We start from the raw sequence: 18,768 nt of genomic DNA, 5'->3' as shown, positions 1-18,768 counted from the left end.
AACGAGACACGATGTTACACATATGGTCAAGTGAAGGTTTGCAGTACAACCTGTTAAATAAACAAATTTGCAGCAATTAAAGGGGAATAAATGCAACAACAGGTCCCTTAAGCAGGGAGTTGAGTGGCCCTTAATTATAGCATAACCGAAGCTTCACAAAGGAAACACCTTGAGAAACATTTTACAATGGGAAGGTATAAACTGTGCAGGAGGAATTCACCTAAAAGGGGTGGAGAATAAAACCATACATTAACCAAAAAAAAATACAACAGGTCTTCAGCAGCTGGCGATTAAAAAAAAGAATAATGGAGTGATACCAAGAGCACTTTTACAACAAATAGTAAACTCATTGGTGAAAGGAGTTATAATAATGATAATTATTATTGCAGTTCCCACACACAAAGCCATCCGTACATCATGGCATTGGTTTCAGGAGCCCGCAGAATAGCAAAGTGAGTGTGGCTGAGGACTAAAACATGTGAGCAATAGGAATTCATCTTGTGGAGTTTTTATGTATCGTGAGAAAATCATTACCGCATGCCAGCATAGGATGTAACTGCACTTCTATTTGTTGTTGTAAGTTTACGACTCGCAAAAAGCATTGCCATTTCAGTACAGGAGAGCTCTTCCATCATTTCTATTGGACACACCGACGCGGATTTTGTTTTTGGGTCCGTCTTTACAATACGGTAACAGGTAAACCCATCAAACAGACACAACAAATGTTGTAATGGGGATTCGATAATATCTTGCAGAAAGTTCCGTCCAGAGTGGTATCCAGTTGCAATATCAATGGAATGAATTACACCCAGCCATGCGATGGCAAAAAGAAATTACACAGCTCCAAAAAAAGAAAAAAAAGTTATACCACACTCACACGAAAAGCAAGCCTCAATAGTGGATTTTTTTTGGAGGGAACCTTCCAAAGAAATTCAAAAGCGATACCCACAGAGTCGCACGATGCGTAAATATCAATTGAAAAAGGATATTGCCAGTGTGAGAAAAGTCATAGGGAGGAACCTCTGGAGGAAAGAGGAAAAATCACAGCCATTACCACAAAGGGGAAAAGTGATACCATACTGAAAAGACCATACGTAATGATAGAACATCCCATAAAGAGAAGAGCACTGCTGACACATGCAGCGGAAGTAGTTGCAATGGAACACGACATTGACAACATATTATTAATAGAATTGGGAAAGCACATCTACACAATAGAACTTCCACGAGGCACAGTGCGGTATCTCAGATGTGTGACAGGTGCCGTCAGCAAGTCGATTCTTTGAGTGTTTTTGATGTAAGATATAATTGGAAGGAATGTGCAGCGTCAGTGTGAGGGAAGACGGGACTTATAACAAGGAATACCTTTCCAAATTATTAAGGGCACAACATTCCTTGACACTCACAAGGGAAATGAAGGTGACCTCACGGGAAGAGGAGGAAAAGAAAATACTTTGCCTCTCTAATAGGAAATGAATGTGGGAATGACTTTCCTTCCGTGGATTTGACAGAGAATGATGCAAGCAGCGAGTAAGCGATTTGATGAGGGTTGAAGCATTAAGAATAGCACAGATGATGCAGAAATAAAGAAAGAGAGAAAGTATCAAAGAAGGAAATCTGAATTGCCCATTGTAGAAAAGGATGCCCAAATAATCAAGCAGCCGCGTATCATTGGCACAGTTTCAGAGAGACATACGACAGGATGGGTTGTGTGCCATTATTTGTGATGGAGGAAAAACAGAATTGGAAGAAGGCGTTGATTTATTGCATGACCAAAGGCTAAAAAGAGCAGGGATGATTATGAGGCATATCTCCCATCGGGTCACTTTTCCCAGTTGATAATTACTCTCCATGACCAGTCGGTGGCATTGTTTGATCTAAAGTCATTCCTCTCCCAAGTGAAGTTACCTGAGAATATTCGGGTGGGGTTCCGATACGTTAGCGAAAATGAGGAATTAATGAATTTGAATCGACTCCCCATCAGTTAATAAAGGAGAATCCTGGAGTTTTACACACCATCACAAACGCAACGGAGGCGCTTGTGCCCTTCTTTTTTCTTTTCTCCTTTAGATGGGGCGGGAGTTGATACTCTCTGGAAAGTGTAGCATTGACATCACTGGGAAAATGGTGCAGTTTTTAAACCCACCAGAAAGTTATAACTCCTGAAACCAATATTTTCCTCAATCACACCTCGATGAAAGGAAGAGGAGCGCCTTCATTTCCGCTGAACAGTGTCTGGAGTTTTCCCCTTCCCTTAATGGGGCTTCTAAGTCTTAGGAGCCGCAAATGTGCAGGAGAGTGCCGGAGGGAGCTTTGCCACACAACTCAATTCAGTGCAAGGTCGGAACAAAAAAGATAACAACAATAACGGCAGACACACTCAACAACCGTTGTCGATTTATCCCTTGCATTTGGCCGTTTGGTTGCTTGGTAATTGTCAAAAAGGAAGGAGACGTGCCACAACGAAACGTTTCCATCTCGTGATGCTGTCGCGTTCGGTGATTGAGGGAAGTTGCTCATACCTAATGTTGAGAACTTTGGGGTTGTCGATCGACGGGGTTTTGATATTTATGGTGGGTTGGGGTCGTGCGTCGTTACAGAGCGACATCCGCACTTGCGCCGCAGCAAAACTGTTCATAGCTGCGCTTCCCGAATATCCATGGTGCGGAAGCGACCCAAATGCATTACACCCTACTGGTCCAAAAGTTGCGAACTACTTCGTGTGGTGAGGGAAAAAGGAATTTATGGAATTGCCAGTCCCAACGCGTCACAAGAGGGGTAACATTCCATACTGCCCTTATGTTGGCTTAGTCGAGGAAGGGACGGGGGCCTGCTGCCTTCTCAACTCTGGCAGATGGGAAAATCGTTCGGTGGATGCATAAAATTTGCGTTTGCAACGAGACAAGAGGTGAATTGCACCCCGGCCTATCCTTTCTAGCCGCTACGTTGGGCGTGTTCCGAGTGTAGCGGCAAAGGCGAATTCTACCGAGGCTTCGTCTGCAGAACGCAAGCTGCGCTATTCCCACATTTTTTGTTTTTTTTTAGCCGTGGTGCACAAAAGAAATTACTTGAGTTTGCTCACCCCATTTTGGGAAACGATTCCACCGTTCCCATTTTCAATACGGACGAGGGGGTGCTGCAGCCGATGGCGGCAGCGGCCCTCTTTGAATAGCGTCTCGCTTCCACCTCCACAGCAAAACCCGCGGGGGTAATGTCTGAAAAGGGAATTCTCCACCGGTGCCTCAAGCAGTTCCGTTGCGCGCCGATGCGGTCACTTCTCATTCCTTGAGCTCCCATTTTCTTTCTGTGGGGCTCCGCTTCAGCTCATGAGGCTTGTGCCGCACAACTCATTTGCGTGCCAGGCGTAACTCCGCGTGTCCGTTCGCTACTGCCTTAATTGCGGGCGGGTCCACAGGGCGCAAAACGTGGCTCCGCGCGTGGTTTGCAGTTGCTACCGATTTCCCCACCGCGCTCGCCGTTCAAATCGCACTCTACATGGCCCGCTATCTTCACAAGACCAACGCTCTTCTTTTTTTTTTTTTTTTGAAAACTCCCACTAAGATAGCCACACCCGGCGCTCCCGAACACGGCTCCACGCCCTTAAACAGACAATGGTCCTCAGGTGCTTAACACAGCGCAGTCGCCCCTTTACCCGTTCAGTCGGTCCAACTACACATTTTCCTCGTGTTCAAAACCGGCAGCTAAGCTCTAATGAATCGCCTTCACCCTTGTTAAAGTGAAAGGTAACTTTCGTTACGTCCGCCACTCGTCAGCAATAACGGCGCTACAGTTGCTGCTGCTGCTGTCGCTGTTGTTGGCATAAACACGGGAGTGGGCGCCACCGTTTCCCCATTTGTGGGCCCTTGTCACCGTCGTTCGCTTGGCTTCCAACAGACGCCCGCGGCACTGTGATATTTCTGTGCAGTTGCTGCAACTCAAAATTGAGGCAATTGTCACCCTTCAGCCCATGGAGGCCCTTTATTTCCCGCTTTTCAGAGCTTCAGGGACCCCAGAGGTGGTCACACACATCTCCGTCTTGGCTCTGATGGGTGCCGTAGCCGATAATGCCTCCCTCAGTGGCCGCGGTGATGGTGGCCGTCGACATCTGAGGCATTTGCTGCCGATACATGAGGGTAACTGCCATCTCAACGTACTTTTAGCTTTTTTAAAAAAAAAATAAAGAAACTTCACTTAATGGGACACACCTGCGACGTATAGGGTGTGAGAAAGTCACAAGACAGTTCTGACAGAGATGTGGGCACCGTGCGCATATGATTGCAGGAATCATGCGCGCACAAGACAACAAACACGGAGGTCGGAAGAAACCTGCTGAATGTGAGTTCCGTGCCCATGGGTGGTGCACCTTGCATTTCATTTCCTATCGTTACGTTTAAAAGGCAACCAACAACCTCCCTCCTGACCTCCGCTGAGCTATTAAACATACAGACATATGTACAAGCGCGCTTTCACATATCTTCCCCCTTAAACCAAGCATAGTACCCAAATCACGTGCCTGCGAGGACGGTGCCCCTCCCTTCGTAGGAAGCTGATGCACCCTGTGATATTTTCCCCAAGGGAAGGACCATTTTTGCACACGCACGCACATGTATGTATGTATGCGTACCCCGATAACTTTATTTAAAAAGCATAGTAACCATAATTGTGGTTGGACCTCGCAAAACAACATTCCCTTAGAAATGAAATCAACAAATTAAAACGAACGAACAACAACAAAAAACGATCGATAAAAGTAAATGAGCACATACACCACGTATAACTGACCCTTCACTGGTAAGTAAACAACCTTGGCTATTCTTTCGCCCAAAAGGATACGATTTCACAAAACGAACCATTCACCATATACGATCAATGCATGAGCCGATAAGCGGATATGCTTCCATCGCATTAAGTCCCACACTGATGGCGGCATTTGACACCTTCAGCAAAAGATCTGTTACATCGAACGGAAGTGCGAATCCTCCCGTTTGCGCATTAACAAACGGCACCACGATCTCATTCAATAAGACCTGAACATCTGTATTGAGTGATGTTGAATTTATTTTTCGCCCCAACGGAGCATATAGTGCCACCGCAGCATTCACGGAGGCCAACTTTATGGTGACACGGCCACTGTTGTCGGTAGAAAGATGAGTCACGTTGGCGGTCGCGTTTAGATGAGCACCAAGCACAGTTACCGACGTGTTGTCATCCATTACCATATCCATGGAAAGGGTAGGGCCTTCGGCATTTGTGATAAACGCTTTGTCGCTTACGGGCTCAAGCCACGGCGCTGCCGTCCATCCAGTGACAAACTTTAAAGGACAGTTGGGACAAAGTTCGACCACATCGGGGTATATCGACTCCACGAGAGAGGAATTGTATATTCCTGGAATGGGAATTGCCATATTCAGAAGACTCTGATTACCGAATAAATGAAGAAGACGCAGTACATTATTTGCAGCTGCAAAGGAACAGATCATGGAAATGTCCCGCTCGGGGAGCGGGCCCCCAATTTCGGTAAACATCCCCGCCTTTGTCGTTCGGTTTATTGGTATTTCAGAGTGAATGGCCAGCGTAACTTCCATCCGTCCGTCCGTGATGTTTGGAGGGCTCACAAATGAGATGGGCAGTTTCTGAAGTATGTCCACCGTCTTTGCTCTTACGATCGGCTGGACCATAGCCGGCACATACTGCTGCAGATAATCCGCTATGCTTCGCTTAAAAATATTCATAAGGGTCCCAACAACAAAATCCATAGACTTGCACCAACCATTCAGTGAAGGTGTAATGACCAGGTCTAAAAGTTGGATTGCCATGTCCTCCACCGATACATCGAGGATGCCACCCACTCCGATGGACAAACGCATTGCAAACGACACGTTGGCATTGCGAACATCGGTTTTCGCCGTTCCACTGCACGACACAAACACCAGATTGTAGCTGAAGTTGGTTTCTGGGACATTAGCCGTCATATTCCATACCGATACATCAACCCTGTTCGTACTATTCATGTGTAGCGACATATTTCCAATGTTTATGTCTTGTACTTGCATCGTTTCCAAACTCACTCCGTGTAACCTTTGCTCAGGGACTGTGACACTTCCAATGAAGCTCTTCAGTGTTTTGAGGATTAGGGGCACCACCGGGGCGATTGCCGCATCGTCTATGCCGAACCTAACGTTTCCTGGAGGGAAATCACTGGGTGGTGTTTGTCCAATCTTCCCACCTACATACTCAGGGAATGCCTCCGTGAGGAGAGACAACAGTATGAAAACGCACAGGGTTGCTGAGCGTGCAAAGGCAAATCTTCGTGGCATTTGGTAGAAAGGATGTCGTGCTCGTTTCTGTACTGTTTTCAAACTAATGCTATCGAAAGAGAAAAATGTGCGGCACTTTGAACTGGTTCAAAACAAAAACAAACAATTTGGGATGACGACAAGCGGCTACCACAAAAACAACTGCCAGCAAGAGAACGACAAACGTCGATAAAAAGAGTTTCAATGGAAGAGTCCATTGGAGAGGTTAACTGAACAAGGAAAGCGGACTAATAGCTTGATATACATACACGTATATATGTGGGATCCCAACCACTTTTAACTTCCCCATTGCCCCAGTCTCCCGAAACTCAGACAGCATATGCTCCAGAGTGGTGTGGGCGGTGCCAACCGGGTCCTGCCAAATTCCTCTCCTTGCAAATAAAACAATTAACCAATCCGTTGTGACTTGGCAGTGACAGTCTGAGGAAGAAGATCGAGGATCGACTTCGGAGGGTTCTCAACAACTGAAGCTGACGATTGACCCACAACAAACGAGCAACGCCAACGGTGGCGCCACTAGGATGGTTGTTGCAATGATCGAAATCACCACATCACAAGCAACGCAAATGCACTTTGATATACACGACCAGCTTATACTCATCGAGTTTTCCTTTTCTGTCCAGGTTTTGCACTGACAAGACTTTGTCTGACAGTAACACCAGTTGGCTGAAGTGGATGAACAAACTTTCACTTCAACACGATTTTTCAAGTGGACCACCCCTCATCGATGCATCATTTAAGAGGACCTATGTGGTCAGATGATTATAACGTACCGACTCGATGAGTTCATATGTGAAACGCATCTTAACAGTATCTTTTATTATTGCGCACTTCGGTTCCATCCACTCCAGGAGCTTGCAAGCAAACCGGTCAGTGAAGTCTAACGCCCGTGAACAATCTTGTGCTAACAGTCTTTTCCCGTATCCAACATGCCTAACGGACGTGACTTTTTCCACCAGAAAAAAGACCAGCCTCTGCTCCGAAAAATACGACACAACAATTATTTGACGACGGTGCATACACTCAAGTGCCTCATGCCTGCAACAAATGAAGGTTAATCAAACACTCACCTTATTCCTATCTGCAGAGATGGCAAATGCTCCGTCAGTTGTGTTTTTCCCGTGCTACGCGGTCCAAGTTAAGTATGGAATCTTACGGTCAGATCGGCTTGATTAATCGAACCACACTATGCATGCAATTACTGAAGAAGCGGAAGGGTTGCACATATCATGAATGAGGTCTCATCCTCCTTCCTCTTCTATGTTTTCGTCCTTTTCTATCTTTTTCGAAAGGAAACAATTCATAGTATGAACTTCGTTTACTTCGACAACCTCATCACGGCCCGTTCATTTTTTCTTTGCTGCTCGACAGAACACTTGGAAGTCACAAACCCACCAACTGAGCGCGTCCTTCCACCTGACGAAATTCCGCAAAATCCTTACGGGTAGAAGTACAGAAAGCTATACATTGTATTCAGTAGATGCCCCCTCCTTCTATGCCAGTAAGAGGCTCACCACACTTTACGATTCACGACAGTGTACGGCGATCAGCAGAGTCGTTATTTGAAAACATGACACGCGATTGCGTGGAAAAGAAAATACGGTAATATTTACGCGGAGTTGGCATTGCTCTGCAGCTGAGAATTATACATTCATTGTTTTGGAACTTTCCCTAATTCATACTTTCCAAACCAAGTCTTTTGCTAACTAGTAACCAATGATTCACGTTAATTATTACGCACAACTGAATACTTTTCCTTCTCACTCTCGTTAGAATTGGGACGCTTTCTCTGCAAATTGAGGCTGCGTTGAAGTTTGTTTGCAATGGGAGCACCCACCCACAAACACACCGTACACAAAAACGAGCCTCTCAGTCGTACACGGTAAACCACTTCAAAATGGCAATACAAGGCTTCACCGAACAAAAGTAAACTATCCCCGACATCATGGAAATGGCAACTATGCTTTTGTATGGCCAGCATGCTACTAATTAGACCGCAAGCATTGACATGATAGTTGCCGGACGAGGAAACGGAGGTAGCCGAGGAACGGAAATTAATTTTACACCGATCAGCGCCACTGCACCGCCAATAATTCGCAACACATCGCGGTGCTTCCAAATGGACCAACTAATATGAAGGGGACGTCACAAAAATTCCCTGTACGCCGTGCGCACGGCGGCTGAGTGATCCAAATGTACTGGTAACAGGCTGTATTGCATCCGCATTCAAATAAGAGCTTGCAGTCCCTTATTATATCTTGTCCATGCGACGGTACTAGCAGGAGTTTAGCACCACTGTTTGCGGCTATCCGTCCTGCTGATTGTCGACATTCCGATCCGAGAGAGGATAGAATATGAGGGAAAGCGAATATTCCCTCACTTTTTGCGCCCAACGTCAGGCAAATTATGCGCGCTGCTGAACGCAAAGGAACTTGACCATCACCCACCTCCGTTCGCAGTAAATGTACGTTCGACGTTAGGGAAGTACGAAAACGATATACATCGGTAGAATCGGATAGTTGCATCCGCACGAGAAACCCTGATTATTTAAGGCGTAATAAATAGAAATGCTGCGTACCACTGAGTTACTACACGGCACGCTTCATTTAGAGGTTTAATATACTGAGCGGCCAACTTATATTGTGTGCCCCAAAAAAAATTCTGTAAGGCACTCCGGCGCTCCAAGCACGTCGACGTAGCGTAACGTGCACAGGTAAGGCAGGGGGGGGGGGGTAGCGGCCATTAAAAGCACATAAGCACACCACAGCGCACTCAGCCACGCGCCGGTGGAACTCGCTGCACACCGTCTCACCAGTGCCGTCAACGTCCAGCGTTTTCATCGGGGTGAAAAAGTAGGGACGCAGAAGTCAACTCAGAGCGGTGCGTGTCTTTCCCTTTCTGAATAAAACAAACAAAACGAAGAGAAGTTCCAGATGGGCGCACCAGAGCGCAACTATATCCTACATGCCGTACGCTTGTTAACGCGAGTCTCGAGTGTGCTTGCACTCGCTTTTCCAACTAGCCGGGTCTCTCAAAGGGGAAAGGTTAGTGCGCTTTCAGCCTCTTCCGGGCGCTGGACCGGGGACGGTTGGGCCGGGTGAGTGTCCTCAAATTCATGCTTTGCCCCTGACCTTTCCCGGGCAAAGTTAAAATAGCCTAATATAATTGCACTTATCGCCTGAACACCGAGACGGGGCACACGTTGGCTCATCTTTCACACATGACCATGCAAGGTAAGCTTGGATCATCCCTTTCGCAGGATTCCAGAAAAGCCGCACTCCGCAGTAATTCCTCCGGGGATTCAAGATTTGTCGTCCATATGAACCGGGTAGCGTTGACGTTACCGCCTTTTCTGTTTAAATTCCTCAGTACATTTGTAGGGGCCGCCTTTTCTTTATACATCGCATGGCTCCCTCTGTTTCCGATGTTTTCTTTTACTCTTTTAGCCCTTTAACATTGCAGTACGCAGCAAACGGAACCACGAGCTTCCCCGCACTGCGCTCATTCTAGGGATACCAGGCAACCGTCCTTTCTGCCACAAATTCTCTTTTCGATGATATCGACCCCACCTTCTTTTTCTTTTTCTCCTTCCCTTTTCCGCGTGTGACAGTTGATCCCTGCTAGTGATCGCTGCGTGTGCTGCTTGTGTTGTCGGATCCTTCAGTGGGGTTAGGAAGGGATGGTACGAGGGAAGGATGGATGAGATATCTTGTCTCACTCACGAGAGCACGCGCACTTGGCGGTGCCATTACACTGCTGGGAGAAACTACGCAAATCGTCTCCGAAACTCTATACGCCCGTATGGTCACTCCTTTTGAAACACACTGTCCATGAAAAAATTTTAACCACTGGCAACTCATTAAGTGTGGTAACGTTTCATCGAAGTCATTGCATTGGCTTGTGATTTTGAGTGTTGCCTTAATTTTTTGCGCATTCTTTATGCGTGGTGTAGGGCCCAATTTTCTCACACATGGCGCCGTCCGCTTGCCGGCCCCGTGGGCGGTGGTTGTGGCCGCTCCTTTGCTTCACCCTCCAGTCCCATTGCCGGTGCTTTCCGTCCTCTCAAGGTCACAGAAACGTATTTTCCCATTCGAGGGTGCCGTGTTCTGGGGGTTTGCTGTGGTTTAGGGAGCCCCTGTAGCTGCTGACTCTCGAATCTGGGCTCGGGGTGCGGTGGCGGGTCCTCTTCGTCTAATTTCCCCCTAGATGGTCGGACTGCGGGGTCGAGTCCCAACGCAGGGGGGTTGGCGGTCTTTTTTCTCTTTTCGGTCTTTAGGTATCAACATGTGGAGGAGCTGGGGTATTGTGGGTCGTGAGTGCCGGGATTGTGCCATTAGAACGGACTGGGTTCAGGTGCCGTTAACCAAAGAGTGGCAACCAGAAAGAATAAATGCACAACATTGTCGAAGTGAAATGACTACATGCGCGTTGTGTAGTTCATGAGCGCATAAATGTTATCAGCAAAGTATCGCCGTGCCCCTGTGATGGCTGCACCTACTGCTGCCCGCTGGGGTGGATGTTCTCTATTTACTCGGGATCTTCGCTGCATGAGACCTTTCGACGGGTATGTTGACCCCTCAACTAGGGTCGTTCCTTTTCTTTTTTCTTTTCTCCCTTTGTTGAATGCTTCAGCTCATTTGCTCACCTACAAACCAAAAGTACTGCCCTTGCTTGTACATATTTACGATAATACTCATGGCAAGTTTGGTGAAACTTCTGTCTACTTACGGTCATGTCATGTCATGTCATGTTTGATGTGGTGGTGGTGGTGCGTTTGTGTATGTGGGTAGTTCACTATTATAAATGTGACCAGACTTGTTGAGTCGTCGGCGGCGGGGGGGGGGGGGGGAGGGGAGAATCTAACAAATGCTTTTGTTTATTCGCCAATCTGTTGGTTTCGTATACGTTCACTTGTTTCAAGGTGGGGGATGCGTCGGCGTAGGTTACCATGGAAAGGTAGGAACAAGAAAGGGAAATCAAACAATCTCCACTCGTTAGGACGCAGCAGCAGCGGCGAAAACTAGCGTGAATGTATTAGCGACCCATTCCTCATTATGTGTGCTGTCTCCGCCCTTTCGCGCGCGGCGCTTTGGAAAAAAAAAGGAGGTGTCGACAAATTTATTCGTTGAAGGAAATTCAACATGTTTGGCTGAGGGTATCCACATTATTGTTGCCTCGCGTTTTTTTCTAGTTACGTAGGGGTTTGGGGAACTAAACATGGAGTGTTGTGACGTATATATTTTTGTTGTTGGGGGAGCCGTTTGTTTGGATCTAACGTCAGTGGCAGTTTCTGCTGCTGCTTGGCTCGGTGTGTAACATAACGAGTAGGGAGCAGAGGTAAGGTGAGGAAGGCTTGTGTTTAACTTTGACAACCAAGTGCTTTTTGCCATTTGAAGCAGTAGCATAAACATTTGGACATTTATTTGTCCGTTCTGTTTCGGTTAGTGCGGGGAGAAGAGGACATACTGAGGATAAGACACGTGTAGTGATTATAACTGCTAGACATCTCTATCCTTCCACTTCTTTCTTTCTTTCAAATCTTTGCTTGCGTTTGCGCAATCCCGTATTGCATTTAAATAGATCTTACTTCACAGAGCGCGGTCATCATGTTTCTTATATTTTTGTGGCTGTGTTGTGGATTTACCGTAACGGTGCATCAGGCTTCGAGCCCGCGTAAAGCCGAGCGTTCAGTTGCTGTATTTGCGGGATCGGGGCTTCCTCCGAGAAGGAGGGGAAGAATCCAGTTAACCTTCCTTTATCGCGGTGTGGTTATAAGGTTCTTCGACTATGTGTGCGCTCTCTGTATGCAATTAAGCCCCTATCATCTCTCTTTTTTTAAAAATTTTTGGTGAGAATAAAGAAGGGGTTTAGGTAGTGACAACAGCAGTTCAGAATTATATCTCTTATGTGCAAGTCAAGCTGTAGTCACACGTGGACCAGGGCCCTAATAACCGTATGTTGCTGCGATAGGAGATTGTAGGCTGAACGGTCCCAGATATCCGCTTCATTTGACATAATGTGTGCCCGTAGATCCCCTCGTTGGAACAACATCCTTTTCATTCCGCAGTTTTTTGTCTCATGTTCCTCCGGACGGCTTTACCACACCTTCCTTTTTATGTGCCGTGTGCATCGCTCGCGTTGTGACAAATTTCGTAGGAGCCACACGGTCGTTAAAGGCCGCCATCGTAGAGTTGGGACCGCTGTCAGTTATCCTACGCGTTATCATGACTCGGAAATCTATGTCCAAAGGTGCCGAAATATGAGCCAACGGCGGTCTGCGTTCCTCTCTTCATACCCACAGTATGTTTTGTGGAGTGATATTCATTTTAATTTTCTGTGGTTGCGTTCCTGTTTTGTGCATCGTCGAGTGTTATGACACATAGTCGTCCTTGAAATTATCAAAAGGGGGTTGTCAATATCGCTATCAAACGACATTTTTTTCTTTGCCGTCGCACTACCTTGTACGAGCAACCATTTTTTCACTTGCGTGTTCTTTGATAGCCACAATGTCGCTTAATGAATTTACGATAGACTTTCGCTAACATTTGCCTTCATGCATTTGGCCGTTTCGTTCGGCAGTCAATTGTTGTGGGGAGAACGTTCTGCATTTTCTGCTGGATTACCCTCTAACCGTCAGCGAGCGATGACGTGTTCACACTCACAATATTAGAAAATGATCGTAAAAGGTGGATAGGTAAGGCACGTGTTGTTGCTGTTGTAGCGGTCCGACAACTATCTTATTTGGTAAAGTATTGGATACTGTTCCACTTTCAACTAGGTGCCATTAAGCAAAACAGTGTCCACTCTGTGCACTAAAAGAAGTAAGAAAGAAACGTACAGATTTTTTTGTCTACTACTCAATAGAATTTGCAATAGAACGATTTTTACGGAGATATGAGAAAAATGTGGAAGGGGGTTGTACAAATTCATCCAAATTTGCATAAAATGTCGTCAAACAACGGCATATGCAAACAATATAGATCAATCCCATCAAGCGAGAGCAAAAACAAACAATTTAAACCCATTTTTTGATTCCATCTACGTTTCCACTGTCCTTATTTGAAGGCGCTGTAGCGGAACGTACAAGTTACTGACTTCAGCTGGACTTATTTTGCAAAGCAGATGCTCAAAAACATAAGAGGCAGCGGTGCTATGTAGAGGGGGTTAAGAAGGATAAAATACTTTGTTATTGTGCATCGGAGTAACGTACCGTGTAATGGATTCCTTTTTTCTTGCATTGAAGCGTTTATTATCTCTTACATAGTTACAACGGTAGATGGGAGGGACAAAGGATAGGTGGTATTATTCTGTTTCCCTTGTTTGTCCCCTTTATCGATGCTAAAGAATAAAAAGACGTTCGCTCATTTGTTTGATTTGGATTGTGATGTGCTAAGGATTTTCTTGTTTGTTATGTATGTCTTTGTGGAACTGTTTTCTGAAACTCTCCCCCTCAAAATACGTTTTTTTACTGTAAATATTTTTTGTCACACATAAGTGTGTGAAACCGGCAGGACTCTAAGTTTTGTGTTTCTCCGTTGACCTGTCGGAGAGTTTGCGAGACGGCATGAGTGCAACAGAGGAAGCAGTCTGGCTGGGTGTATGCACGTGTTTGCATATGTGTTGAAACCTTGTATATGTATTTGTTTTTCATTTAATGGAATGTGCTGATGGGGGGGGGAATGTTTCTTTTGTTTGTTTCTTGATGGATTTTCAAACCATGGAAACATCGGGGCTTTACGTACCAAACATCATGAAACTCACCAAAAGTGGTTACGGCCGGCGCAATAACTCACATGGAATTTGCAGTTCCACGATAACTTTTTGAAAGTAGGGATACCACTTCAACTGGATGCAGGTAGTACTTGAGTTTGTGGAGGACGGGAGATGTGACTGCACCAGTGGGATTTGTCACATTATTTAATAAAGAACTTTCTGAGAAGAATGTATTGTGGTTCTTTCGAGTGGCCCACATTCCAGTTGGTTGGAAGGTTTACGTATTGGGGAGCGCAGTTACCGGCGCTTGCATCTGTGTATTTGTGTGAGTGAATACGAGAATATGTGCCGTAATGTTTCACCGCACTAAGGCCTCATCCACTGTTTGAGGCTGTAGCACAAGACAGAGAAACAAGCATGTCTGTGAGAGTAGAAACATGAATGGTCTGGTGAAGCAGCTGGGCAGGAATAACAGCAGAAAAGGAACTGGGGGACGCTATCATTCTTTGCGGTTACGCTGTGCCTTCCATGCGAAATGGCAAACTCAGAAAACCACAAATATGGTCGAGGTACAATACAATACTTGCCACTGGAGAACCTTTAAATAGGGTGAACCCAATTGTTTACCTAATTGGATATTAACTCACTGAGCGTCTGACAACGACTAACTCACGCTGTAATGTTTGGATAAACTGCCTCAAGCAAATGTGCCTCCCCCTTTAGAATTTATCACGATTTTGCAAACAGGAACAGGTCTCATTGGATATCAATGGGCCTATAGCTTAATTTTTGGTTTCTTTTCCTCATTATTTGCGGTGTTCTTAAATTAAGGCTCACATCGCTGATGGATTGAAAAAAATTCGCAGAATAAGTTTATACGGACTCGTTTCAACATTCATTCCATGCAGCTGTATCACCCTTTGTGATGATTTGTTTCTGTGCGCATGTGATTCCCTGGTGTTTCTTTCGCAAAACCTATCAGTTGCCTCTGTATCGTTTCATTCCTTCCATTTCCTCACGTAGTATTTAAGATCACACGAACAAGTTAAAAGTACGCATGACCTCACTGCTGTCGAAGTTGTCGCTACCGCTTCTGCAGCTACTATTTCTATTGCTTTCCTTCTCAACTACAGGAAGGGCTGAAGACAATATAACAATAAATGTCCTCTCCCTGATGTATAGCCCTGATGTTCAGGAGGTGGAGGTGGATTCACTTAACGCTGGTTTTGACGCATCCCTGACAGCTCGCGGTTGGAAAACAAACTCCAAGGCAAGGGTTTCTTTCATTCGACCACCATCATACGATACTCCCGTCGCTGAGTTCTTCGAGTCCGTGGTTAAGGAAAGCGAAGGCAAGCTGATGATTGTATTTGGTCCCTTTGGCGGACCCAATACTATGTGGGTGAAGGGTGAGCTGAGTAAACACGGTGCAGTTAGTTTCGGCCCACTCGCTTTCTCCACTGAAGTGCGTGAGTGGGATCCCCATCTTTACTTCATAAGTGTGGAGCCGAATGCTGAGTTACTTGCACTTTTCCGTTATGCCGTTGTTTTCCTTGGTCTCCCGCGTGTGGGAATAACGTACTTGAAGGGAACACCATCCGGTGAGGCATTGTATGAATTCGCTCTGGATATATCATCCATGATGGGCCATGAACTCTGTGGTGCATTTGCTGCAGCTGGTGGAGTTGGAGCAGATGAAGATGCCCTGGCAGCTGAATGGAACCAGTTTGTTGAGACACGTCCACAGGCTGTGCTCCTGTTTGCCCCTGTGCGCAACCCCGCCACCGAATGGTTCATAGGGAGGATTGTGAAGGATGAGCGGACGAGACAGATGTATGTTTTGGCTCCGTCGACATCACAAGGCCCTCTAATAAGAACTTGGCGTGACGCTTTGCATGCTTCCAATGTGTCTCTGAACGATGGTCAATTAATCATCACGGGCACAATTCCTCCTTCGAATTTACTAACCCTTGCGTCTGTCCGGCGGTTTCGGGAGGAGATGGATAACCATTTAAAATCCAATAGTGAATGGGGTGGCTTTTCGAAACCCCCACACTTTAGTACCGACGAGGCCATTTCTGATCTGATGATGACTGGATGGCTCACTGGTGAGATCCTTTCGCAGGCACTACACAGTACTGATGTGTTGACGGACCGCACGGCCTTTATGGACTCTCTGTACCGCCAGCGTCGTTACGTTGTGGATGACCTTGTCGTGGGTGACTATGGTAATGAGTGCGGCGAGTTTGCGTCCATGCAGGGTGCTATGTGCAACTGCAATCAGGGTGGAAGCGCTGTTTACATGAAGGAAGTCGTGGATGGGTTTCGTATGTACCCCGTAATAAATGGTTTCTTGATGTGGGGTGCATCACAGTGTTCGAGTAGAGACGTGAAGATCAGTATTCCATTGAGTGGTTTTGTCATGCACTTGAGTGATTATTTTTTTTCTTATCGTTCCGCCAAGAGATGGTACGAAGGTGTGTCTTCAGCTCCTCTCATTCTTGATGATTTCGGAGAAGATATTTTACACTTTGATGTTCTTCCACTAAGCACGCAGATGGGGGTCATAGTTCTAGAGGCTTTGCTCAATATGAGGGAGATATTCATCATCTATGGTGCTGTTGATGAAGATATTCTGGAACTTCCCGGCCCTGTATTCGTCGATCCACTGCTGCTTTATCCTCGGATCAATCGTTTCAATAGAAATGTGTTACTGCTCTCGCCTACGGTACGGCAACAATTGTACGTGCTTGCTATGCACCTCTCAAATGCCTCTACCGGTGCCGTGTCTGCCGCTATTCGAAGTAAAAGGGCGGAAGTAATTGGTGATGTACTCAACAAATCGCTAATGACATTTGATGTGGCACTTAAGTCAATGTTGTTGCTTAAAGAGAGTGACACTCTGGTGGACCATCTACCAAGCAGTGGGGATGTTGTGGCCATCGGCCTCACACCTCCAGATGCCCATGCGATTGCACAGTATCTCCAATCTCGAAATGATAGACGCGTGTATGTTCTCTTCTCCGAAGTCACTCAATTGTATGATGAGTTTGTGGAAGCATTTAATGCGACCCCTGCGGCAGTTGTAAGCGCCTCACGACTTGTGTTCGCGACGAATCTACCACACTGGGCCGATAAAAATACGGAATCGGATACAGTTGCAATGTTTCATGCCTACAACCCCCGTGAATCTACATGGACACCGCTGAGGTTGCGGGGCTTTGCCACTGCGCGTCTGCTTCGAAGCATCGTTCCACGCATGAAGAGGATAAACCCCTCGTTGTTAGTTGATTTTTTTTACACAGAATCAAACATTCGTGTGGATGACATGCACTACGGACCGTACAGTGATGTTGAGTGTGTTAAGGGACGTGTAACGGCGGCTAACCGTTGCGAGACTAATTTTGGGGCGGGAAACATTTCTGTGTGGTCGATGTCTCGGGTACTAGACCCCCGTGTGCCTGTACTGAGTCGGGGTGTGACGCCATCTTTGGAGTATGCTGTAATGGATGAGTCTTCCCTTAGTCCTTCACAACTTGCCGGTATAATTGTTGGTTCTGTTTTCTTTGTTGCACTTGCTATTGCATTGTGTGTGCTTCTGTGCTTGTTTGTGCGCGTCCGTGGACAACGGGATACTGGGCCCAAGTCGTCAAGTGACCCAGTTACATTTATCAACGACAGTGAAGTGTGTGTTCCAATGTTTGAGATGCTACGGGGTGGTGAATGTGGCGTTGTAACCATTGTTTGTACGGACATCGAAAGCAGCACTGCGCAGTGGTCTACTCACCCGGAACTGATGCCCGATGCCGTGTTGGCTCATCACACTATGATCCGTTCACTCATCATGCAGTATGGTTGTTACGAGGTGAAGACTGTTGGGGACTCCTTTATGATTGCCTGCCGCAGTGCATCCACCGCTGTGGAACTCGCGAGTGACATTCAGCGATCATTCCTGCAACACTGTTGGGGGACAACTGTTTTCGATGATTTCTACCGCAATTCCGAGATGCAGAAAGCTGAGGATGATGATCACTATATTCCACCAAGTGCACGTCTGGATCCCGAGGTTTACCGCCAGTTGTGGAATGGGCTGCGTGTAAGAATCGGAATCCACACCGGGTTATGTGATATCCGACATGATGAAGTAACAAAAGGATACGACTACTACGGACGCACACCAAACACGGCTGCGCGCACAGAAAGTGTGACAAATGGTGGGCAAGTGCTGCTGACGTATGCGGCGTACATGTCACTGAGCACTGAGGAGCGTGACCAACTTGATGCGACCTCGCTTGGACCTGTTGCGTTGCGTGGTGTTCCTGAGCCTATTGTAATGTACCAATTGAATGCCGTTCCCGGCCGTGCATTCGCTGGGCTCCGCTTGGATCGTGGGTTTTATTTTGATGAAGATGTCGAGAACTTCAGCTTTTCCTCGAACAGTTTAAGTTTTGACAGCCTGAAGCTGAGTGGATCGGCACAAACTATTTCAGATGCCCTGCATTCCTTACTCAGTACCTTCAAAGCTCCACAGCGAGAGCGACTATTGGCACTGTATTGCGAGCGTTGGAATGTTTCCCTGCCAACGGGTGGTTCATACGCTTGGGACGATGCGTATTGTGAAGAAGTTATTCGCCGTATTGCAGTTAAGGTGGGGCCGTTTGTTGGTCGTTATGCTTCCTGAGCGTCGTCGTATTTTAACCAAAATATTATCGTTTTTTTCTTTCTGATGTCCGTGCCA

The 18,768-nt window shown here is 46.4% G+C and overlaps 6 protein-coding genes across 6 annotated transcripts; 3 read left to right on the top strand and 3 right to left on the bottom strand.

Annotated features, from left to right (window-relative positions):
• Nucleotides 1–4,853: 4,853 nt before the first annotated feature.
• TbgDal_V270 (expression site-associated gene (ESAG) protein,putative) lies at nt 4,854–6,317 on the bottom strand (the record flags this gene model as incomplete). Its single annotated transcript, XM_011774874.1, has 1 exon — nt 4,854–6,317. One exon carries the CDS (start codon nt 6,315–6,317, stop codon nt 4,854–4,856), a length of 1,464 nt encoding a protein of 487 aa, XP_011773176.1.
• A 2,069-nt stretch (nt 6,318–8,386) lies between these two features.
• Nucleotides 8,387–8,842, bottom strand: TbgDal_V260 (hypothetical protein, unlikely; the record flags this gene model as incomplete). The annotated part of the gene is made up of 1 exon (XM_011774873.1): nt 8,387–8,842. The coding sequence occupies one exon, from the start codon at nt 8,840–8,842 to the stop codon at nt 8,387–8,389; it is 456 nt and encodes a 151-aa protein (XP_011773175.1).
• Nucleotides 8,843–10,768: 1,926 nt separating this feature from the next.
• Nucleotides 10,769–11,107, top strand: TbgDal_V250 (hypothetical protein, unlikely; the record flags this gene model as incomplete). The annotated part of the gene is made up of 1 exon (XM_011774872.1): nt 10,769–11,107. One exon carries the CDS (start codon nt 10,769–10,771, stop codon nt 11,105–11,107), a length of 339 nt encoding a protein of 112 aa, XP_011773174.1.
• A 204-nt stretch (nt 11,108–11,311) lies between these two features.
• TbgDal_V240 (hypothetical protein, unlikely) lies at nt 11,312–11,728 on the bottom strand (the record flags this gene model as incomplete). Its single annotated transcript, XM_011774871.1, has 1 exon — nt 11,312–11,728. The coding sequence occupies one exon, from the start codon at nt 11,726–11,728 to the stop codon at nt 11,312–11,314; it is 417 nt and encodes a 138-aa protein (XP_011773173.1).
• A 605-nt stretch (nt 11,729–12,333) lies between these two features.
• On the top strand, nt 12,334–12,693 carry TbgDal_V230 (hypothetical protein, unlikely; the record flags this gene model as incomplete). The annotated part of the gene is made up of 1 exon (XM_011774870.1): nt 12,334–12,693. The coding sequence occupies one exon, from the start codon at nt 12,334–12,336 to the stop codon at nt 12,691–12,693; it is 360 nt and encodes a 119-aa protein (XP_011773172.1).
• A 2,394-nt stretch (nt 12,694–15,087) lies between these two features.
• TbgDal_V220 (ATP pyrophosphate-lyase, putative) lies at nt 15,088–18,711 on the top strand (the record flags this gene model as incomplete). The annotated part of the gene is made up of 1 exon (XM_011774869.1): nt 15,088–18,711. The coding sequence occupies one exon, from the start codon at nt 15,088–15,090 to the stop codon at nt 18,709–18,711; it is 3,624 nt and encodes a 1,207-aa protein (XP_011773171.1).
• Between the last annotated feature and the right edge of the window lie 57 nt (nt 18,712–18,768).

This window comes from Trypanosoma brucei, chromosome 5 (assembly GCF_000210295.1).
Source record: "Trypanosoma brucei gambiense DAL972 chromosome 5, complete sequence".
In the NCBI taxonomy this organism is placed as follows: Eukaryota; Euglenozoa; class Kinetoplastea; order Trypanosomatida; family Trypanosomatidae; genus Trypanosoma; species Trypanosoma brucei.
Note: the sequence above shows the minus strand (reverse complement) of the source record. Positions and strands in the feature narration are given on the sequence as shown.